This window comes from Talpa europaea (genome assembly GCF_964194135.1).
Source record: "Talpa europaea genome assembly, chromosome: 2".
NCBI lineage: Eukaryota > Metazoa > Chordata > Mammalia > Eulipotyphla > Talpidae > Talpa > Talpa europaea.
Window position 1 is genome coordinate 121,281,113 of NC_140068.1, and position 24,072 is coordinate 121,305,184.

The following is a 24,072-nucleotide window of genomic DNA, read 5'->3' on the forward strand; positions in this document are numbered from 1 at the left end:
GGAAAGGAGGCTAGAGGAGGTGCATGAAGAAGAGAGACATGTGAAGAAGAAACCACACTTGCTTCTCACTTGGACTTGTTCCAGGGAGTTGGGGACATGGAAAGAGACAAGTGAAAGAGACAAAAATGTGAATGAGAGACCCATGGGGAAGCTGACAATGGCTGCTGTTATCTTGATGTGGATTTTGATTTTGTTCTTTTCCTTCCAGACTTGCCTGGCCCCTCCTGCCCCTGTCCCATGGGTCTCTACCAGTGGGTGCCTTAGCCTTGTGGCAGGCTTTTGGGCCCCAGTGTGCCTACTTTGGGCCAAGCCTGTTTCTCTGGGCATTTACCATTGAGGAGACGGGTAACATTGGGTGCTTCACTTGGTTAACTATTCTAATTATATTCTTTCTCTTCTCTCGCTCTATTGCACACTGATTCTCTATTTTATACTAATTGCATTAAAGTTCTTTTCTGTTGAAGGTCTTATACTTTAGAGTATGTTTTCTTTTTATGCAGCTGATGGCAGATCCCTTGTAGAGTGTACAGTTTTTAGGGTCCAGGGAACCCCTCATTCTGCCCACTAACAGGACCAGACATCATTCCCACCATGTGCCAGAGTTCCTTTTCCTCCACACCCTTCAGTGGATCATTCTCACAGTGTGAGGTGGTAACTCATTATGATTTCAATTGGCATTTTCCTGACAGCACATGGCAAACATTTATCCATCTACCTATTGGCCACATGTGTGTCTTCTTTAGAAAAAGTACCTATTTAGCTCCTCTGCCCCTGTTTTGAGTTGTTTTCTTGTTTTGGAGTTCTTTGTAGATTTTGGAGATTAACTCCTTGTTGGATTGATGATGTGCAAATAGTTTCTCCGATTTGATATTGTCTTATCATTTTAATGATAGTTTCCTTCACTATGTAGAAGCTTTTTAGTCTGATGTGATTCCATTGGTTTCTTTTTGCTTTTGCTTCCTTGGAGCACAGAAGACACTATGGGCAGTGAAAATACTCTGCATGATATTCTCATGGTGGACACAGGTCATTATACATTTGTCCAGCACCCCGAGAATGGACAACACCAGAGTGAACCCTGAGAGAAACCATGACTTTGTGACTATGACATGCAGGTCCATCACATGTAATCCACGTGTCAGTCTGGTCTTAACACATGATTTGGACATGATGTGTGAACAGTTTTATAAATCGAGGAATAAAGTGTAATTTACTTTAGAAAGCATATTTCATGCTCATACAAGGACATTTAAATAACACTCAAGGATACGCATAAGTCATTCCACTCCACCCCCAAGACCCCAGGCAGCCAGTGTCTGCTCAAAAACAGTTAGCAATTTATCTTTTCTCATATATATATATATATATATATATATATATATATATATATATATCTCCATGCTCCTGTCTGGGCAATAGTGTTTATTTTCCCAACAGTAAAGGAGTTCAGGTCACAGAGTGGGGAGAAACATTTGCAAATCACGAATCTGATAAAGGATGGTATCTACAAATAATGCCTAAAACTCAATGATCAGAAAGAAATAACCCAATTTTAATAAGGACAAAATAGTGTAATAAATGAATGGCAACTCATCTGTAAAAATGTACAAAATTTCCTTACAAACAGCAACTTTAGTCATAGAAAAGTAAAAATATGATCAAATGCTCAATATCACAGTTAAGAACAACAGTGACACCATCATCCTTCTGTCCAGGGTGTGCACAACAGGAGACTCAACAGGTTCATTGTAAAAGATCCTTAGGGGCTGAGAGATACATCAGAGCCCTGGGCACTGCTGCTGCCTGGTTGAGAACAAAACAGAACCTGGTCAGAAATGAGACCATAGGAGGGAGTGATGATGGTGACTCTCCCATGGAGTCCATTTACACTGTCCCCAGGTGCTCAGGGATCAAACCACACTTACCTGCAGCCTGAGTGTAGCTTCCTCCTTTTCCTCCTGTGTGAAGAAACATCATGTGAGACTAGGGTGTGGTCAGGTCAGGAGACCTAAAGGAATCTTTTAATCCTGCAGAACAGGGAAGTTTCCAGAACAGTGAGTAAAGACCCAGGTCAGGACTGGGAAAAATGAAGAAAGGAGGTGAGGGGGACCAAATACCCTCTCGGTACCACACATATGTGTGGATCGTACTTCCCATTAACCAGGTAGGGCAAGTTCTCCCTGGAACTTGAAAGCCCCCAGTCCCTTCCCTACCTGAGCGTTTCTTCCTCCACATCACAGCTGCAGCCACCGCAGTTCCAGTGAGCACAGCTCCAAGGAGAACCAGGCCAGCAAAGATGCCCGTGGTAGGGATGGAGGACTGAGGAGGCACTGGAAGGGAAGGGAAGATTATACCCTGAGCCCCAGACCTTATCCTGGCCCTCTGAAGGGCTCCAGAAGTGCCCTGATGGCCCTGAGAACAGCCTCTGTGCCCACATCCTCCTCCTTACCCCATCTCAGGACTTGGGGCTCCAGCAGGCCTTCATGCTGCACGTGACACGTGTATCTCTGCTCCTCTCCAGAAGGCACCACCACAGCCGCCCACTTCTGGAAGGTTCCATCTCCCCCAGGCCTGGTCTCCACCAGCTCCATCTCCTGGGTCAGGTCCTCCCCATCTCGCTGCCAGGTCAGGGTGATGTCCGCAGGGTAGAAGTCCAGGGCCCAGCACCTCAGGATGACCTCATGGTCACTGGAGGGGTGGTGGGTCATGTGTGTCTTTGGGGGATCTGAGGTGGTAAATCAGAAAACTCACCTTGTGTTTCCTCCATGGACACTGAAGAATCCTCATGAGACCATCCTCACAATGGACAAGACAACTGGTGTGGCAGCAAGAAGCATAAAATGTAAAAAACAGGCTAATCTGGGGGAATCTATGAGATTCTCCTATTCCTTAGAAAGTTCTAGAATGAGGACGAAAACCCAGGGTACGATGAAGCAGAGGGAGTGGAACACAGACTTTTTATTCCAGACCTGGGTGGAAGGTGAATGACACAGAAAAGCAGGAATCACATAACTGGAAATGTTCTCAGACCAGAAACAAGACTGAGAGAGAAACTCGTGGTTCTCAAACAGGCCCCTGGTCAAAAGGACCCGGTGACGTGTGATGTCAGGGACTGTCTGTCTTTCTCAGGAGAGACGGGATCCCTTCACTGTCCTTCAGGAGAACCAGGAGTCTCTGGGAGTCTCTCTAGTGCAGAACATGAAACCCAGGGGAGTCCCCCTCTCTGGACTGGAGAGAGGACTCATTTCCCGCAGTGACTCCAGGCAGGGGGGGACCGGGAGGCCTCCAGGCCCCTCTTACCCGTGCGCTGCAGAGTCTCCTTCCCGTGCGCCAGGAATCTGAGCAGCCACCTCAGGCACCTGCCCTCCACAAAGTTCCTGATCTTCTCAGCCTCACCCCGGGCCTCCCACTGGCGCCGGGTGATCTGAGCGGCAGTGTCCACAGCGGTCCAGGAGCGCAGGTCCTCATTCAGGGCCAGGTAATCCGCGCCTTCGTAGGCGAACTGCACATACCCACTGAGGAGGCGCCCGTCGGGCCCCATGTCGCAGCCAAACATCTCCTGGAGGGTGTGAGACCCTGTCCCTGCCCCGTGTCACCTCTTGTCACCCCGCACGCATCCCCTCCCGCCGGGAATAAACTAAACAGAATGAAAAGGAGTGAAAGCCCCGCGGCTGTTTCCGGGCAGGTTGCAGAGAAGCCTGGAGGGGGAGACCCTGAGCGACCCCCGTCCGTGGGGATGGGGGTGCTGACCCGGCCCGGACCCGCGCCAGCTCACCGGTCTCGCTCTGGTTGTAGAGGCCGCGCAGGGCGTCCAGGTGCGCTCGGGACCACCGTGTGTTGTCCCTTTGGTGCCGCGTCTCCTTGTCCCAGTCCTCCTGCTCCTCCTGCACCGCCTGCCCCGCCCAGGGCGCCCGCGGCTCCGCGCTCTGGCCCAGAGAGTCGCTGTCGAACCGCCCGAACTGCGTGTCGTCCACGTAGCCCACGGCGATGTACCGGGGCTCCCCGAGGCCGGGCCGGGCCAACGTGGTGTAGAAAAGCCTCAGGGAGTGGGGGCCTTGGGGCGGGAGGGGAGACCCGGGCTATTCTTTTCCCCTTCGGGGGCTCGAGTCCCAGGGGGCGCCCACGAGACAGAAAGTGAGAGTGAAAAGCGGCTGCGGGACGAAAATGGCCGGGACTCGGGGGGCCAGAGGAGGCTGGGGTCTCAGGGGACGGAAAGGGGCCAGGACGGGGCGGGGCCGAGGTGGGGGGACAACTAGGGCGGCGGCGGGGTCGCGCCTTTCCCACGCCCGCCCGCGCCCTCGCTCCCGCCTCTGGGAGCGCCCTGTCCCCTCCCGACCCGCACTCACCCGCCCGGGTCTCCCTCGGGGCCGCGGCCACCGCGAGCAGGAGCAGGAGGGCTGCGCCCCCCATCCCCCAGGACGCGCCTCCACCCGGGCTGGGGAGACGGAGTCCCGGCGGGCGGGCGAGGGCTTTGGAACGGGAACCGCGGGGCTGCTGATTGGCTGCTCCGGAGACCTCCAGGCAATGGGGAGTGAGCCCTGGGGTGAGTCACCAGTATCCAGGAAGTAGGACCCGCCCAGGCTGTGAGCCCAGAAGTGGAACCAAGGGGAGAGGGCAAACCCCCAGCAGTCACCTTCCAGCCCTGCACACTGCACTGGGGACTGAGACCCAGACAGCCACACCCCGAGACCTGGGACTTTGCCGCCCCCTCCTCTCCTGCTCCAAGACCTTTGCCACACCGTGTCCCTGAGTCCAGGCCCAGGGACTAGGTCCACAAGCCTCAAACATTTTTCTTTCAGAAACTCTGTACAGTCTCACAAATTATTACGGATCCCATGTATATATATATTTTTTAGGTGGGTTATAGCTTTAAACATTTACTTTACTAGAATAAAACCTTTTTAAAAGATGTTATTGCTTCTTTACTTTAGAATATAAATAACCTGGGGCCTCCCTGGTGGCGCAAGGGGTTAAGCATCAGCACAATGAAGTGACCTGTAGCTGCAGAAGCACCAGTTCAATCCATGGCCAGGGAGCAACCCACATGGCACAGCAGACCTCCCCTGTCTCACCTGCTGCTCCCCTCAGCAATGTATTTCTGTAGTTCTTCCTGTTCTGCTCCCCACTCTGTCTTTGATGAATCCTCTCACCTGCCACACCTCTGGCCTGTACCCCAGTTCTTGTATGCATAAATAATTTTTTTAAAAAAGAATATTAATAACCTATGGTATGCTAATGATGGAGTTTTTGGAGTCAGTGGGTTTGGAGTGCGGGGTCCTGGGGTTCACTCTGGGAAAGGTTTCACCAGAGTTCCTGTTTCAGCAACACACGAAGAATTCCCCAGGTGAGTTTCTCCACAAGACATTAGTTATATTTAAAGAGCAGATTTATTAGACAAGGGACAGAAGAGTAAAGGACACTTGCATAGACACAAGCGGGCAGGAAGATCTGCCTCCCGAAAGGGGCAGGTTTGCTGAGAGAGGCCTGCATGGTTGCAGGCAGGTGGCCTTGAGGAGAGCTGCCTCCACTGAGGGAGGTCAATGAAGAGAAGTGCAGGCATGATGCAGGTCACAGGCAGGCAGGAGGCTGCTGCCCTGCAGAGAAGAAAGTTGGTGAAAAGATGCACCTGCATAGTCACAGGTGGGCAGAGGGATTGCTGCCCCCAGCCTGTGCAGAGACTGCACTGACATAGTCTTTTTCTGTTTGGAAGGGGTCACTCCTCATGAGCCTTCTGGTTAGTTGTTGATGTTGGACAACTATGCAGAATCTGAAAGGGACAGGAGAGTCTACAAAGGGCTCAATCTCCATATCTTTACCCTTGGGCCAGTGCTCTAGACAGCAGTCTGATACCTGCTTGGATTTTCTGCTTTGTAATCCAGGCTTTGGAGCCTAAGGATCTTGGTTTCTCTATCTGTGTCAATGGCTGTGTTAATCCCTTCTACCCCCTGCTCCTTGTGTGAGCCAGGTTTCTGGTCGTGGGCCATCTCCTTTCCAGTCTTTTTCCATTGCTCTCCTCCATCTTTCACTAACTTCACAACTTCCAGTACTACTTTTACTTTTGGGATTTGTGGTGAAAAATTAAGTGAAAAAAAATTTTTTTTAATAATTTGATTCCAGTGTAATGAATACTGAAGATCTTTATAACTTAGTAGAACAATATATTACTTTAAAAAAATCACACATAAGCACAAGACCCAACCAATATGCAAGAGAGTGATGAGAACATATATTATTGAGCAAATGAATATAATAAAGATTCCAGCAGAATTTCCAGTCTTGGTGCAATTGTAACAGGCTGCTGCCCAGGGAAAGGGGAAGTTCCAGGTTCCCTTATCCCACTCAAAGGAGGGTGGAGCTAAAGAGAAGACAAGAAGCTGCAGAGGAGACTGAGGAAGGAAAGAAGCAGGTGGAGCCATAAGGAGACCTGGAGGAGGCACATGGAACAGAGAGACACGTGAAGAAACTGCGCTTACCTTTTGGTGCTGAAACTGATGTTGGTGAGAGACCTGTGGGAAGGTGACAATGGCAGCTTTTATCTTGATTTTGAATTTGCTCTTTTTCTCCCAAGCTTGTCTGGTTATTTCTGATCCTTTTCTGTGGGTTCCCACTAAAAGATGCTTTAGATTTGTGGCAGGCTTTCGGGCCTTGCTCTGGCCCAAAAGACCATTCCTGTGGTCTTTTACCCACAAGGGGATTGGTAACATGGGTGCTTCATTTAGAAACTATATTCTTTGTCTTTTCTGTATTGTTTACTAATTGTATTTGAAAGGTCCATGCAGCAGGCCTGAATGCAGGAGCCAACCAGGAAGCCCACCTGGGGGGCAGGAATGTGGATACCTGCCTGGAGGACTCAGACAATGAGCCTCCCCCCTCCCCCTACCAGTCTCCTCTCAAACAAAGAACCTCTACCTGCCCTACAAACTTTTCCCACCATAGGAGCCCAACTACCCACCTGACCTCTCCTCACCCTATAAAACCCTGCTTCCCTCTAACAACGTGCACCACTTCACTGACCCCCCACCTTGGGTCTGTGAGGTCCCCCTGGGGCGCAATAAACTTTACCTCCCTTTGAGAAATGTAGCCTGGCTCTCCTCTCCTTTACTGCGCCGAACCTTTCAGTATTCAAGTTCCTTCCCATTACAGTCTTACATGTTTTGTGTGGATGCAGTGGATGGCAGAGCCTATTTAGAGCAGACAGGTTTGCAGGGCCTGGGGTGCTCCTCTCCTTGTCCTGTAACACAATGAACACTCCCATGCAGGCATAATTAACAAGTTTGCTTACTCACAGCTCTTTCCCTTTTAAGATGCATGGCCAGGGCCTCAGCACTCTTATCTACAAGGTTGGGCAGTCAGCCAGCTGGCCTGTCTCTTAAAGGGCATCCCCAAATGCCTGCATCTTCACCCCCTTGCCTGGCCCCCCTTGTCGGGGGACTTTGCAGCAAATGGTTGTGCCTGCTGAAAAACGATGCTATTGATGGAGGACAGGAATGAAAAAAATAAATAAATAAACTGCAAAAGGAAGCACCACAAGACCAGAAACGTGGCTCTCACAAGAAGATGGAGGTAGAAGAGATTAGCATAACCATCAACACAGTTATGGAAACTAGGATCCTTAGGCACAGACTACACAGTTGTGAAAACTAAGATCTTCAGGCACCAATGCCTGGATTACATAACATCCAAGCAGGTATCAGAGCTCACATCCACAGGTAAAGACATGGAGATTGAGCCCATGGTGGAATCTGCTGTCCCTTTCAGATTCTGCTTAGTTATCCAAAATCAGCCACTAACCCTAAAGCTCACAAGGAGTGGCCCCTCCCAAACAGCAGAGGACTATATCAGTGCAGTCTCTGCACAGGCTCAGGGCAGCAAGCCCACTGCCCACCTGTGTCTATGCAGATGCCTCTTTTTACCAACCCTCTCCCTCCGCAGGACAGCAGTTTCCTGCCTGCCTGCCCGTGACCTGCACCATGCCTGGACTTCTCTGCACTGACCTCCTTCAGCAAAGGCCGCTCTCCTCAAGACTGCCCGCCTGCAACCACGCAGGCCTCTCTCAGCAAACCCGTCCCTTTCGGGGCAGCTCTTCCTGCCCACTTATGTCTATGCAAGTGTCTTCTACTCTTCTGTCCCTTTCCCTAATAAACCTATCTTTTAAATATAACTAGTGTCTTTGTCTCCTGGAGAAACTCGCTGGGGACCCCACCACGTGTCGCTGAAAGGGGAGCTCTGGTGAAACCTTTCCCAGAGTGACCCCAAAGACCCCGTACTCCAAACCCACAGACTCCACAAAAACCACGTCACTATCAATGTAACAGATATGGACACAGTTGTGTATAAAAGGAAACCTTGGTCTTTAAACTGGTGCTGTGCTCACTGGAGCTGTGGTGGCTGCAGCTGTGATGTGGAGGAAGAAGCACTCAAGTGGGGAAGGGAGTGGGGGATCTTGTCCACTGGGGGCCTCCATGTCCCAGGGAGAACTTGCCCTGCCTGGTTAATGGGAAGTACCATCCACACATGTGTGTTGCCCAGAGGGCATTTGGTTCAGTCCCCCCTCACCTCCTTTCTTCATTTTTCCCAGTCCTGACCTGGGTCTTTAGGCACAGTATTCCAGGATTAGAAGATTCCTTAAAGACTGCGTGGGCTGACTCCTCCCTTGTCTCACATGATGATTCTTCCCACAGGAAGACAAGGAGGAGGGAAGCTACACTCAGGTTGCAGGTAAGTGTAGATCAGGGGTTTGATCCATGAGGCCCTGGGGATAGTGTTGATGAAGCCATTCAGTTTCCATTCATGATGGTGATTTTCATGTCTTCAAATCTTAAGGCCACTTATTAATGGCTCAGCTCACCATGCAGACGTTCACCTCTTTGACTTCAACTGTGGACAATAATTTACATTGTGGGGTAGAATTGGAGGAGCATTCTTCCTTTGAAGGAAGAGACCACAGTTATGTGAAGAAGGTGACAGAAGAAAAGCACGGCAGCGAGCAGGAAATGGTTGTAAAAATGAGAAATTAGGGCATTGCTGGTGGTGCAGGCAGTTGAGCACAGTGCTGTGAAGCTGTCCGCAGCCTCTGCAGTGGCACGGCAGACCTCTCCTGTCTTGCCCGCTGCTCCCCTCAGCAGTGTATTTCAGTCAGTCTGCCTGTTCTGTTCCCCACTCTGTCCCTGGTGAATCCTCTCACCCTCCTGCACATCTGGCCTGCACCCCAGTTCTTGTATAAATAAATCTTTTAAAAAAAAAAGGAGAGAGAGAGAGAAATGACTCAATGCTGACTTTACAAAGACTGAGCACATTATTTTTTTTTGGTATGTCATGGCGCGTTCTGTCCTTGTTGTCTTCCATGGATTTTATGGTTTCTGGTCTTAAGTCCCAGCCTATTATCTATTTTGAGTTGATTTTTGTGTGAGGTGGGAGACAGTGGTCTAGTTTCATTCTTTTGCACGTGGCTGTCCAGTGTCCCCAGCACCGTTTATCGAAGAGCCTTTCCTTGTGAACCCCTCATCTTAACCTTGTCTACATAAACTTCACTGGATGGCACGTTGGAGAAAGGGGTTTACTTCTTCCCATCAGTAGTTGTATTTTAAAATTACAATTCATTTTATGTTCTCCATTGTCTTTCAGCAACCTTAGGTATTTACCTGCAACTATTTCAAAAGCACTTGAAACGATCGAAAGATTAGAGGCATATGTCCATTAAAGAGGAAAGTAAATGATGAACCCATCTGGATCAGGACCATTAATATCTGACAATGTTATAGGACAGGGAGAGGGGCAGCCCAAGCCCCGCAAACCTGCCTATTCTAAATGGGTTCTGCCATCCACCGCATCAACACAAAACATAGGAGACTTTAATGAAAAGGAACTGTAATAAAACTAGGAAACAATACAGGTAAGGCAAAGAATCTAGTTTCTAAATCAAGCACCCAAATTTACCCATCCCCTCGTGGGTAAAAGTCCATCCAAATGGGATTGGCCCAGAGCAAGGCCCCAAGGCCTGCCACAAGTCTAAAGCATCTTCCAGTGGGGACCCACAGAAAAGGGTCACAAACAACCCGACAAGCCCGGAAGGAAAAGAGCAAAATCAACATCAAGATAAAAGCTGCCATTGTCACCTCCCCACGGGTCTCACCCACATCTGTGTCACCCAGTCCACGACCAAAAGACAAGCGCAGTTTCTTCACGTGTCTCTAGGCTCCATGCGCCTCCTCCAGGTCTCCTGGCTCCATCCTGCTTCCTTCCTCAATCTCTTCTGCAGCTTCTCCTCTTCCTGCTCAGCTCCACCCTCCCTTGGGTGGGGCAGGGAACCTCCCCCTTTCCTGGGGACCACCCTGTTACAACAAGACAGAACAAGGAACAGTGTGGGCTGACAGAGCAGCAGGAACAGGCCCTGAAGGGCTGGGAGAGGCAGTGAGGGGGTGAGTGTCCTTCCTGCAGGGTGTCCAGGATCTCCTAGTGTTATCCAGGGACACCTGCCCTGTGCTCTGTACCCCCCTCTTTTCCCTCTCCACTTGGAACAAAAGGACGCATTAATGGGGAGACCTGTGTCCTCCTGGGGCAGTTTTGAGTCCCAGTCACTTCCTGCTCCCCTCCCCATGAGGTGGGTGGATTTAGGGGCTGCACTGTGCTGAGAGCTGGGGTGGGGGTGGGGTACATCCTGGAGCTGCAGCCCCGCCCCCCAGGAAGTCTGGCTGGTCATCTACCCTGGGGAGAGGGGGCGGGGTCGTGGTAGTGCCAGAAAAGCATGGAGCTGATTCTCTATGACCTGAGCAAACCTGTAAAGAAAAGCCCTGGAGCCCTCAGTGGCTTTCTCAGGCTTTTATTGATCTTTTACATGCAGAGAGGCAACCAGGTACACAGCAGACAGGGGTGCTGGGGTGCCAGGAGCTGGCACTCTTTACTGGGCTCTCTGGCAGTTGTCCCTCTCCTGTGTTCTCTGCTTTTCTCAGCCAATATAAATACTGCAGCCCTGGCCCACAGAAGTAAACAAGCAACTGAATATAACAATGTAACAAAATGCAGGCTTCCATCAGGCATGCGATGCTAATGGCGGGAGGGCAGAAAAACCTGACAATCATTTACCCTGCAGGGTGGGTAACTTTCAGTGTTTTGTTGGGAAACTGTTATCTCACTGTAACAGGATGGTCTCCAAGAAAGGAGGAGCTTCCAGGTTTCCTGCCCCACCCAAAAGGAGGGTGGAGCTGAGCTGGGAGAGAAGAAGCTGCAAAGGAGACTGAGGAAGGAACTAAGCAGGCTGGAGCCAGAGGAGACCTGGAGGAGGCACATGGAGCGGAGAGACATGTGAAGAAAACTGCGCTTCCTTTTGGTCGTGGACTGGGTGACACAGATGTGGATGAGAGACCCGTGCGGAGGTGACAATGGCAGCTTATCCCTTTATTGTGATTTTGCTCTTTTCCTCCCATACTTGTCTGGTTGTTTCTGATCCTTTTCTGTGGGTCCCCACTGGAGGATGCTTTAGACTTGTGGCAGGCATTGGGGCCTTGCTCGGAGCCAATCCCATTGGGGTAGACTTTTACCCACGAGGGGATGGATAACTTTGGGTGCTTGATTTATAAACTATATTCTTTGTCTTTTCTGTATTGTTCCCTAATTGTATTAAATTTACTTTTCATTAAAGTCTCATATGTTTTGTTTTGATGGGGCAGATGGCAGAACCTATTTAGAGCAGGCAGGTTTGCGGGGTCAGGGTGCCCGTCTCCCTGCCCTGTAACACCATGTTCCCTTCCCCTCTGGCGCTCCTCTGGTGTGTTCTTTCACACTCAGAGTGTGCTCTGCCTTTATGAGGCAGATGGCAGAAGCCATTTGGAGCATACAGATTTGGGTGTCCCAGGGTGTCCCTCATTCTGCCTGCTGATTGAGGGTGTTTTCTCTGATCAGGACTCGTTTTCCTTCTCTACTTCTCTGCCTCCACTGGATCCTCACCCAGAGACAGGAATCCGCCAGGAGGAGGACTAAGCCCTCAGTGGGGATCTGACCAGGTTCCTGCTGTTTGAGGCAGGACCTTGTCTTCCGCCCTGGCAGGTCAGTGCTGGGGAGGGACTGACCTTCAGGTGAACTAAAGAAGCAGACAGAGCAGAATAGAACAGGGGCCTGTGGGGGGGACCCCAACTCCTTGGGGACAATATTGTGTGTCCTGATGCTTCTCCATGACACCTGCTCACACTGAGGGGGACAGGACCACAAGCAGGCGCTGGCCTGTCCTTCATGGGGGGCCTGGGTCTGGGCCTCTGACCTGGGAAGTCACTGGGTGATGAGGAGGGTAGAGCAGTTTGCACCCGGGACCAGGTGCTGGGAATGGAGGGGTCCAGTGTTTTGAGCAGAGTGGGTCTGGTGTGTGGGTTCCACAGGGTGGGAAGGGAAGGGAGGATGTTTTTTCCAATGAACCTCTTAGTCTCTGGCAGCGCAGAGGCTCAGCAGCCCTGGGAGGAGCCAGGTCTGTCCTTGGTCTCAGGGCCTAAGGAGTCACCAGGAAGGGCCCTGCTCCTGTTGGTGGGGGTCCCTGGGCCCTTCTCCCCCCTGAGCCCAGAGTCCTGGCTGCCCTGCTCCTCTGTGTGGGCCTGGCTGCCTCTTGCCCTGTCTCTCCCCAGCCCTGAGGAGATGGCGCCTGCTCCTGTCCCAGCTCTGTTCTCTGCCTCCTCCCCTCCCTGCTGCTCCTCCTCCAGCTGCTCCCCGGGGTCCAAACATGAGTGTGATGAGCAAAGGGCATGATGGCTGAGAGTAGGATCTCTATGAACCCATGCAGAAGTGTGAAGGAGTCCTCGAGCTCTCAGTGGCTCATCCCAAACCTGGCATTTATCCTAAAGACAGGCCTCCTAAGACATTCAGGCACCCTAGCTCAGAACGCCCCACCCACTGCCTTCTCAAAACAGCACCATGCCTTGAGAACATCTTATTGACAAGGTAAAGGAAGGCTAAGGCTTAGGGTCAGGCAAAACTTTATTCTTTGCTCCCTCTAAGGAGCCATGTGGAATGGGGGATGGTGAGAACCTGAGCTTTAAGGAAAACCCGGCGTTTGGGGATGACCTGACAGTTTGACTTATAAGTTATGGTTTCCAATAGAGAACATTGAACTTAAAATAGTGTTCATAAGTTTGTTTAATCGCCACTGGGTGGTAAAAACATCCATCCTGAGGTTGAAAAACGACGCCTCTGGTGTGTTTCAGTCCCTAAACTGATGTTTGCAGGAAGTTTGCCTTTTCTTTCTTCTGGATTGTAGAATCAAGTGCCAGGTATCAACTTTCATTCCATTTTTTTCCCAGTGGGAAATTTTCTTCAATTCTCAAGTCAGGATTTACTGATATTTGAAGCTGCTGTCACCTGATGATTTTGGAACTGATTTTCCCAACCTTCTTCATTCCAGTACACATTTCAAAATCCTTCATACTTAGAATCTTCACCCTGAAGATTTCCTCTGTGAGGGCTGTGATAACTGACTCTTTGAAATAGAAAGTTGCGGGCCTCCCTGGTGGTGCAGCGGGCGGAGCACTGCGCTGTGAAGCTGTCCGCAGCCTCTGCAGTGTGGGTTCGATTCCCGGCCGCCCAGGGAGAAACCCACGTGGCACGGCAGACCTCTCCTGCCTCTCCCGCTGCTCCCCTCAGCAGTGTCTTCTGTCTGTCTGCCTGTTCTGCTCCCCACTCTGTCTCTGGTGATTTCTTTCACCCTCCCAAGCCTCTGACTATACTCCAGTTCTTATATAAATAAATAAATCTTTAAAAAGAAATAGAAAGTTGCCTATATTTTCCAAAATTCAAATCCTAATTCATAAAAGGGCTTCAATCACTTCCCCCACCTCTCAAAAACACTGTCTCAATTCCTTCCCACTGCACGGTCTGGTTAGGAACTGAACCAAACTATATTAAGGACAATTATAAATGAAAGACTTGAAACAGTGGATCAGAGGGAGGGATAGTGACGGAAAGAAAATTCTGAATAAACGGCATCATTCCTCATAGGGCCCAAATCAGCCTTTGAAACACATAAGCCAATTTAATTCCTGTTGTTATCTCTCACAAGTGAGAATTTTGAGGCAATACCAAATGCCTGAGAGTTTAGGACATTTTTTTTTTCTTTTTCTCCAAGTGGGAGTTGGAGTTATGTGATTTCAGCAAGGTTGGAGGATGGTGTGTGAGGAGAGCAAGAGGTTCCACTGGAGCTCAGATTGAAGTCCAGCCCTTGCTACGCAACTAGTGGGCTCTGTTCATGCCTTGACACTTCTTTTGACAAGGTAAAACTTCTATTTACTTCTATAGGGAAGGGTTTGCTTTCTGGTTTCAGGAAAAAAGATTTTCATGTGTAGATGTCTAAAGTGAGAAATCCCACCTTGTCTCATTATTTGTACTCCCATTTTTACTGTGTTTCTCTAATTATATTATGTAAATATCACACATTCATTGTGAACAACTCAAACCATTTATAAAATATGAAACTTCTGAAATATAAAAATGTAATAAAAAATCTTGTCATCTTACCATAATAATAAACATTAATATTTTGGTGACATTTTTGCATGCATCACTTTACATATCTATGTGTTTTTAATAAACAGCATTTAGCATAAATGATAATTTTCCTGTGGATACCATTCTACACCCATCTCAGCAGCTTAATCCCCATCTCCATTTTCCCCAAGTAACACACATATCTTAGCCAGAACAAAAACTTGAGATTTTGCATGCGAATAGTTTATTTGGGTTCATTACCATGGGAACAGGAAACATAAAGCAGGGAGTGGAAGAAAAGTTGATACCAGGGAGCTTTACTGACCTGGGTACTGCCATGGGCAACTGGGGTTCAATCTCCCTGACAAATAAGGTGCAACTGGACTAAGGTGGTGGAAGTTGATACCTGCATGAAACTGGTTACTATGAAACAATAAACTATAGCAGTAAAAAGGTGAACTGAAGGGATAGAAGACATGAGGACTGAGAAATGTCCAATACAGTCTACTCCTTACACCACTCAGATCTTTTCATGGGCTCTGTGGAGTTCAGTCAGTCACAGGGTCTTTGATGTGGTGGCCAGTGACAAGCTCTACAAAAGATCAGTTAATGGGCCAAGCCTCCACAGATGCATGTGGTCACAACACCATTATCAATGTGCTTTGTCTCTTTCCCACACAGCCATTCCAGATTCCCCTCCCCCTGGAGCAAACCTACATTCTTCATCCCTGCAGAGTGGGAGGCTGAGTCCCTCACCCCCATCAGGACATGGTTGCTGCATGGCCCGTTTGTATTTCTACTTGGCAAGAAGCCCCAGTTCTCCAGAGTTTCTACACGTGCTCCTTTCTTATTACATTGTGCAGCAGCAACCCTAGCTCCTCATAGTAATCAGGGTCAGTTTTTCTGAAAACAATAACAATAGAGTTCATTGTGGCTCACTGGCTCAAGGAATATAAATGCTTAGGCAGTAGATATAACATCAAATCTAGCAGAACCTTGCTGGTACTAATATGCCTCCCAACGTCCCACCTCACGTCCCTGGAGAGCCTCTAAACTAATAGGGTGAAGGTGTGGGGTGAGAAGTATAAATTCCTCCAGTGCATCATTAGGAGTAATGGTGAGAGTGGCTGATCCTTCTTCACCTCTTAGTTGCAGGATCCATGCTTTCTCAATATTGGAACACCGATTATATATTGGCCATTACTCAATGTGTATAACACATGTTGAAAGCTGCCTTCCACCATCTCAGAGTGTTTTGCCCAAGATAAAATGTTAAAAGTTTTTAATGTCTCTCCTCCTTCAATTATGCTGTCAACTTCCAAGTGACATGCTGTGTGGTAGAATCAGTGATTCCTGCAGACATGCTGCCAATGTCATACTTACTTCACCATAAAATGTGCCCCTTATCAGAGGCAATGTTATATAGGCTCTATGCTGGTGAATCAGGCAATCTGTTGGCTCTTAAAAGGAGATGCTGGCAGTCAGGGAAGGGAATCTTACATCCAGAATGGATGTCAATTCTTGAGAACACATCACTCTTCATAACAGGTTAAACTGAGTGAAGAAATCCACCTGTTACCATGTAGCTGTCTGGTCTACTTAAGTGATGTTATCACAGCAAGAGCTTGACTGTGATTTCTTTGACTGGAAATCTGGGCATTCGTGAGTGACAGTGACTGTGAATCTCCCATGATGAGAAGAAACTCATGCTACTGGACTCATGTATGATCAAATCGCCCTTGATCTCGATTTCTATGACTTTCAGGGACTGTTGAATAAGCCCTGGGGTGACCAACAAGAGAGGCTGAGTGTTATCCACACAAAGGGGACATGATCTGTGGTAGGTGCTCTCTGAGGTGAGAACTAACATGAGACACAAAGGTCTTAAACCCTGTGTCCACTCCCATGGACAAAAATGCCTCATTTCCTAACTTCCTTTGACGTTCATCTTCTCATCTTGCTCCTTCTCAGCACTGAATCATTCAGAAAGTCACAAGCCACTGCCAGGAGTCTATTTTATAGCCATAACGGAGGGAGGTCAACATTGCCACCATTCAAATTAAGTCATCAGGGCACTGCCTGCAGCTCTTGCCACTCCTCACTGTCTCATTGGGTGTTCCTGGGTGAGGCTATTTAATGAAATTGTAGCCCTGGATATCCCATTACATCTCTAATCTTAATATCTTCCTCCTAAAGCATATGTTCTTATAAATGGATGTCCTAACATGGACTGATATAGACATTAATAATGATTTCTTGATTATACTTACGTAATGACCTATGGCTGATTTGATAGATATTGCTCATTTACAAAACCCTACTGTTTAACTAAAATTCAATATCCCCAATTTTTTTTTTCTTTCTGCATAGAAGAAGTAGAGTATAGAGGTCCCCTGGCTGAAAAAGGAGAGGTGACACTATGGAACAACAGGCCCAGGTCCACGGGCCTGCAGGCGGGCTTCGGTGCTTCACCTGGGGCACAGGGACTGCGTGGCCCTGTGCTGGCGGGAACAGCAACAGCAGGCACGGAGGGCAAGGCGCTCTGTGACCTGCCTGGTTGCAAGGTGGCTGCGGGCCGAGGGTGTGGCTTGGACCCTCAGGCTTTCCAAAGCCATCAGACAACCTGAGCCTTCCTGAAGGTGACTCAGTTGCCACCATAAGGAGGAGGGGTCAGACCTCCTCTGCCCTGTGGTGGATCCAGTTCCAAAGCTCCCAAGGCGGCTGCCCTGCCCCAGCAGCACGCTCACATAGGGGGATGGGGGCTGCACCCCCAGCATGAATTTCGAAGGCTCCCTGACGGCCTGCTCCCTGACAGCGGCACAAGCGGCCTATCAGCTCAACACCCTGCGTGACCATCTGCACTGCAGGTCCTCGAGCCTAGAGACTTCCACAGCCAGAGAACATCCACCTAGGTGGAAGGCCCGGGTAAGACAAGTCTCAGTGGCTGTCTTCAGTCGGAGGTAATTTGGGAACCTGGGGTTGGCTTGCCTGTATGAACTTAAGTGTGTGTGTGACCAATAAAGGAATAAAATTCTCTCTGAGAGCCAAATTCTGACTGAAGCTTATCTATCCCCTCGCGGCAGATGCCTTCTCTCAAACCTCGGTCCCTTGGAGCTTAGGCCAGATATGTGCCCTAAGCGTCTCATCTTTTACTGCAGCGCTGCGTGGCCTCAATACCAATTGGACAATGGCTCCCACGGGCCGAGCATGGTGCTTTTGACTTCTCCATCCTTACAGACCTAAAGAGTTCTGTCACCGCAATGGAAAATGGTCAGAGATCCCTTAGGGCCAGGCTGGCTTTCTCTTGTGCTCCCGTGCCCCCCTCCAGCCCCTCCCTCCTGAAAACCTGCCACACTCTCCAAGTCTTGAGACTCCTCTCACTCTCCCCCTCTCTGGACCCTCTTCAACGTTTTCTGATCCTCTAAATTCTCAGTCTTCACCTCCTCCAGATCCCCAATCGGGCCTCCCCTCTTTTTTTTCGCCTCCTAGCCACCACACCCGTTCTGGGTGGTCCTCTTCTGGGTCCCCTCAGGGAAGTGGCGGGAGTGAAGGAGGAATTAGGGTCCATGGTCCTTCCTCTCTGTCTGGTCTCTCCCAGACTGAAAAGCTTCTTGGCTCTTTCACTAACAATCCCACCACCTACACCAAAGAGTTTCCTTGTCTTACCCAAGCCTGTGACCTTACTTGTCATGATTACATGTGATCCTCTCTTCCACCCTGACCTCTGACAAAAGGGAACAGGTTTTTAGGTCTGCCCAAGACCATGCAGATCAGGTCCCTGTGACTGACACAACCATGGCCCCAGGCTCTGCAGCAGTTCCCAGCCCAGAGCTGGGGTGGGGCTCCCAGACTGACACAGGCAGGGCCCCCGGGGCAGGACTCACCAAGACCATTTTATTACCTGTCTCCTAGCTGGTCTCCAAGCAGCTGTGCACAAAAGTGTAAATTTTGCTAAGCTCAGGGAGATCATCCAGTCTGCCTCAGAAAACCCTGCTGCCTTCCTTAGCCGCCTGACGGAGGCGTTCCAGCGCCATACCAGGCTTGACCCTGACTCAAATGGAGGCGCAACAGTTCTGGCTACCCATTTTATATCTCAGTCAGCTCCTGACATTAATAGAAGCTTAAGAAGTTTGAGAGGACTCCCCTGATGGCGCAGATGGCAAAGCGCCGCGCTGTGAGTCTCTCCGAGGCCTCTGCAGTGCCGGTTCCATGCCGGCCGGCCAGCGAGGGTCCCACATGGCACAGCAGACCTCTCCTGCCTCGCCCGCTACTCCCTTCAGCAGTGTATTTCGTCAGTCTGCCTGTTCTGTTCCCCACTCTGTCTCTGGTGAATCCTCTCACCCTCCCACATATCTGGCCTGGACCCCTGTTCTAGTGTAAATGAATAAATAAACCTTTTTTTTTTTTTTTTTTAAAGAGGCTGAGGACTGTCCTCAAACCCCTATCCAGGATCTGCTGAATATGGCCTTGACAGTTTTTAAAAACCGGAAGGAACAGGACAGGGCAGAGAGGGAACCCCGTAGTCTCCAGAAGGCTGGGCTTCAAGCTCAGGCCCTGGTAGGGCCTTGAGACCACCAGGCCATGTTCCTTCAACCACCGCAGTGCCTGCCGCCCGACAGAGGACGACAAGGGGCCCCATGGCCCCCAACCGACCACCGCTGGGAGCCTGCTTCAAATGTGGTCGAGAAGGCCACTGGTCCAGACAATGCCCCAACACCTGCCAGGACCATGCCCCATCTGCAACGTCCAGGGTCACTGGAAAAGTGACTGTCCCTCCATGTCTGGCTGCGGTGGACCAGTCCTTCCAGCCCCTGCAACTCTTGCCACCAGCGGTCTTCGGTTTGGCAGCTGAGGACTGAAGAGGCCCGGACTCATAGACCCCGATAAACTTCAAGGAGCCCAGGGTAACAGTCAAGGTAGCAGGTAAGTCCAACTCCTTTCTGGGCTCTCCTTTAATATGTTGCTGGCCTCCTTCTCTGCAGACCTTCTCTGCCACAATCTCAGCAACTCACTGCACAACTCCTCACCTTCCTGGGCTCAAAAGGATACCGTGTCTCCCAGTCCAAAGCCCAACTTTCAGTTCCCACAGCCGTCTATCTGGGTCTTCCACTAACTCCTTCCTCCAAACAGCTGACGGTGGACCACAAACAGGCCATCCGGGACCTTCCCTCCCCTGAATCGGCAGAACAAATCCTTTCCTTCCTAGGTTTGGTCGGATTCTTCCGTCACTGGATCCCTAATTTTGCTTTCCCAGCCAAGCCACTGTACGACACAGCAAAAGCCTCCCTCGAAGGACATCTCCAATCTCCCGGGGAGGTCTGCAGGGCCTTCCTTTTACTCACACATATCCTCCTTAGGGCACCTGTCCTTGGCCTTCCTGACCCAGAAAAGCCTTTCCTCCTGTGCACAGACGCACATAGGGGTATGGCGGCAGGTGGCCTTTCCCAGCCTCTGGGCCCAGCCCTGTGTCCTGTCGCTTATCTCTCCAAGCAGATGGATCCCACCGTCAGGGGCTGGCAACCTTGCCTTAGAGCCCTGGGGGCGGCAGCTCTACTCACCTGGGAACCCCTCAAACTTACTCTGGGAGGACCTGTCCAAGCACATTCCTCGCACCACCTTCAGGCCCTCCTGTCTCCCGGCCCGCTCTCCACTCTCACTCCTGCCCGCTCATAGGACTTCCACGTGCTCTTTATCGAAAACCCTCTGGCGAGTCTCACTCAGTCAACTTCTCTCAACCCAGCCCCTCTTCTGTCTCTGGCCCCCCTTCTGCGGCTCATTCATGCCCTGAAATCCTGGGCGAAATGCAAACCTCCAGACTGGGTTTGGCCGACTCCCCTTTGTCAGATGCCTACTGGGCTCTGTCTGTAGACGGCAGCTCTTGCGAAGGTGCGCGAGGTCAGCGGAGGGCTGCCTAGGCCATGGTTACCCTCGATCAGGTCATCGAGGCAGGAAAGCCGCCCGGGGGAACCACCTCCCGAAAGGCAGAACTCAGAGCACTTACCGGGGCCGTGACCTTCAGCAACCATAAGAAAGTCACGATCTATACGGATTCAACATATGCCTTCCTTATGGCTCACAGTCCTGCTGCGATTTGGCAGGAAAGGGGGTTCCTCTCCACCCAGGGGTCCCCCATCATGAACGTTAAACTTGCCCTTAAGCTTCTAGTGGCCTTGCAGCTTCCAACTGAAGTCGCCATTATCCACTGTGAAGGACACCACACGGACAATTCTTATGTGACCACAGGGAATAACAAGGCTGATGCAGCAACAAGGGCTCCCACCACTCACTCTGCTGCAGATCCTGGTCCTCTTCTCTCTCTATCTGTCCCCTCCATCACTCCGACTTAGAACCTAATGAACGCCAAATCCTGAGTCTGCCCTTCCACCCCTCCTTGAATGCATAAGTCAGGCAGCTGTGTTCCCATCGTCAAACCGGTGCTCCTGGATCACCTCAAGGGGGAATTCACCAACCTCCTTCTTCTGCAGCTCACCAGCTGCGTGGACACTTACCCGGACAGGATAGGCAGGTTGATTTTACTCACCTCCCTACTCACAAAAAAGTAAAATATCTGCTCACAACGGTTGATACAATAACAGGTTGGGTCAAGCCCTTCCCCGCAGCTAGAGAAACGGCTCAGGGGGTAACCGAGGCCCTTCTTAACCACATTATCCCATGCATTGGCCTCCCCACATCTGTCCTATCTGACAATGGTCCAGCTTTTATCTCAAAGATTACTCAGCAGGTCTCCGCAGCTCTGGGTATCACCTGGAAGCTTCACATTCCCCACCACCCGCAATCCTCAGGGAAGGTGGAGCGCACCAATGGGCTAATAAAGGGTCACCTGACTAAACTCTCCTGAGAGCTCTGCAACTGCTCCGGGAACATGAAGACCTGCACTTACCCAGTCCTGCCTTGAATCTCGACCTCCTCAGCTGACCTTCCCCACCACTGCATCCGGGAGACCAAGTCCTGCTCAAATTGCTTCAGCCAAAGCCACAGCAGCCTCCATGGACTGGTCACACACAGTCATTCTCACCAAGCCTGCAGCGATAACACTTCTGGGAGACCCCTCCTGGTACCATCTCTCTTGGGTCATCTCTCTCAGAAGACAAACAGTATGCATGTTGTAACCTGGGTCCTACTAGGATGCGCATTTCTTGTCAAAATCTCCCTGAGCCCAGTGTCCTGTGTGTGGAAATACAAAGTTAGGGAGACCTTTGTCTCAGGATCCATGGAGACTACCCACTTGGTGGGTACCGTGGAGTGCCCACAGGCCGGATGCACAGCACCTATCACTCTCACCCTAACTCTTTCCTTGATTACCAACCCTATGAACTCCTTGCTTCTTTTACCATCAAACCTTAGATTACTGTAAGAATTCCTACAAAGAATATGGGAGGTGCCCTTATCTGTCATGTACAGTGTACCTTCCAGACAAAGGTCAAATGTTCACTCTGGTCTGTCATAATACGGGTTTCAATACGAATTAAGTTAGCTATCTTTTTCTGATCCTTGGGACCTACGCTGGGTACAGGGAATCCAAGCCACAGGGTACACTGGTTGGCATTCCTACCCAGTGGCAACATTGTCCGTCTCAAGGGAATATGTCCCGACACAATATGCCACAGTCCAAGTCTCCCAGGACATCCTCCATTCAGAGCAAGTCCTACAAAATCAGCTAACATCATCAGAAAAGACAGAGACACCCTCAACCTGGGTTCATATAATCCAAAACACTCTACCCTTCCTGACTGACTCCTTTGGGACTAATACCTCCTCTTGTATCCTCTGTGCTTCCCTTCAGAGGCCTCTACTGGCGGCAGCTCCAATTAATCTCAATACCACTATGACCAAGACAACGGACGCTGCTTGCCAGACTCCCCAACTCTCAGTCCCCCTATGGGACTCCAGTCACAGCTACCCCTGCTAGCAAACTGATGCCCTTGTCTGCTTTCATTCCTGCACTTCCAACATTTCAGTGAAAGGATAGATACCTCCTTAGAAAAAACCTCTGTGTCTTTAGCATCATCACAAAGACAGCTCCCCTCCCTGGCACAGGTCACTCCAAAACCGGTGGGCTCTGGACCTGTTAAAAACTGATAAGGGGGCACCTGCCTGTTCGTCAAGGAAGAATGTTGTTACTGTATCAGTGAGTCAGGGATTGTAGAACAAAATGTGGAAGCCTTCATGAAACTACGCAAAGACGTGGAAAGGGAAAGTGGCGGCTCCAAGTCTCCACTGACATGGTTTCAAAATCCTATAGTCTCATGGCTCCTCCCACTCTTGGGGCCAATACTAATGATAACCTTATTTTTTTCTTTTTGCTCCTTGCCTCCTAAAATTCACACAGGCTCGCATTCAGGAAATGTCTCCTACCACATTTAACCAACTTCTCTACCCATATTCTTGCATCCCTGCAGAAGACCCTCATAACCAGACCTGAGCCACCTCCTTGGCTCTCTGCCAGAACCAGAGAGCAGTGACGAGGGAGGAGCACCGAGAGAAGGGGTTCATAAACGGGCTGGCCCTGGACAAAGAGGAGCGGCGAATGTGCGTGGCGGGGCAAGGGGTGGAACATCAAGAGCTGGGTGCTTGATTTGTTGCCCCAGCCCCCCAGGACTAACCCCCTTTCAGGTTTCTCCTATGGCTGCAGATTACCAACTTGAAGGGGACTCGAGACCATGGGACCCGACCCTGGGAGAGGGTTATGGCTCGCTTGCTCTGTCCTGTACCCCACCTTTAAACACTGAGCACCTACAAAGCCTGTGCTTCCCTAGTAAACTTGAAGCATTGACAACCACTCTGGGTGACACTGGGAAGAATTGTTTAGTTTGGTTTTCTGCGGGGTTTCTACTTCTCTGTGGAAACTTTCCAATTTTTGTCTGACTCCTCCATCTCACATTCTAATTCCTTATAACCCTGGGGCCAGAGTGTCCCCCAATCAGTGCTCTTTGGAGTGATCTGTTTATCCTCCGTGGATCAGATCCCAGCAAACTGAACTTCCCAGTTGGGAATCTTCCCCCAGTCGTCTCAACATGGGTTGCTCTGCTCGCCACAGGATAAATAGGCGACTGAAGCATCAATTCTGCTTGAGTCTCTTGAGAAAAAAAGCCTTCTGTGTTAATGTACATATGCAGACATATGTGAGATTGTAACAGATTGCTCTGAAATGTGCCTGGCTGTGCCCCTGGCTGTCCCTTCACTGCCTCCTGCCATGAGCATCCACTGGTGCAGGAGCTTGAGCAGCGCTGCCAGCTGGCAGCTACTGATTCATGGCATCCCAGAAGTTCGAGTCTGAAGACTGAGTGAAAATTCCTAAAGATTTTTTTCTTTAAACCATGTCATCAGTCCATTTCTTCTGTCATTGGGAGGATGGGACGGGGGGACTACTCACAGCACCTGGTGGAGATGTTGGTGGCATGAAGTCAGATGGCAAATCTAACTTGTAAAGTGGGGTGTGAGTACAGGGGCTTGCCGTTCTCGTGAGCCTCAACTCTCTTTTTCCTCTCTGCAGTTGAGAGACTACCAAAGGAAAAATATCTTGGGGTCTCCTGCAGGAGTTAAGAAAAAAAAGAAGAAACATGGCAGTAGGCCAGAGACAACCACTTCCAG

General features: G+C 50.2%; 1 protein-coding gene across 1 annotated transcript in view; it reads right to left on the minus strand.

Annotated features, from left to right (window-relative positions):
* Positions 1-1,643: 1,643 nt before the first annotated feature.
* The window catches only part of LOC311167570 (saoe class I histocompatibility antigen, A alpha chain-like), a gene marked incomplete at its 5' end in the record, with an annotated part of 516,604 nt that continues 494,175 nt past the window's right edge, over positions 1,644-24,072 (minus strand). Inside the window, 2 exons of the mRNA XM_084228674.1 lie at positions 1,644-1,803; positions 1,926-1,958. Of these exons, the coding sequence (XP_084084800.1) occupies positions 1,760-1,803; positions 1,926-1,958 (77 nt within the window). The 3' untranslated portion in view covers positions 1,644-1,759. The remainder of the gene's footprint in view (positions 1,804-1,925; positions 1,959-24,072) is intronic.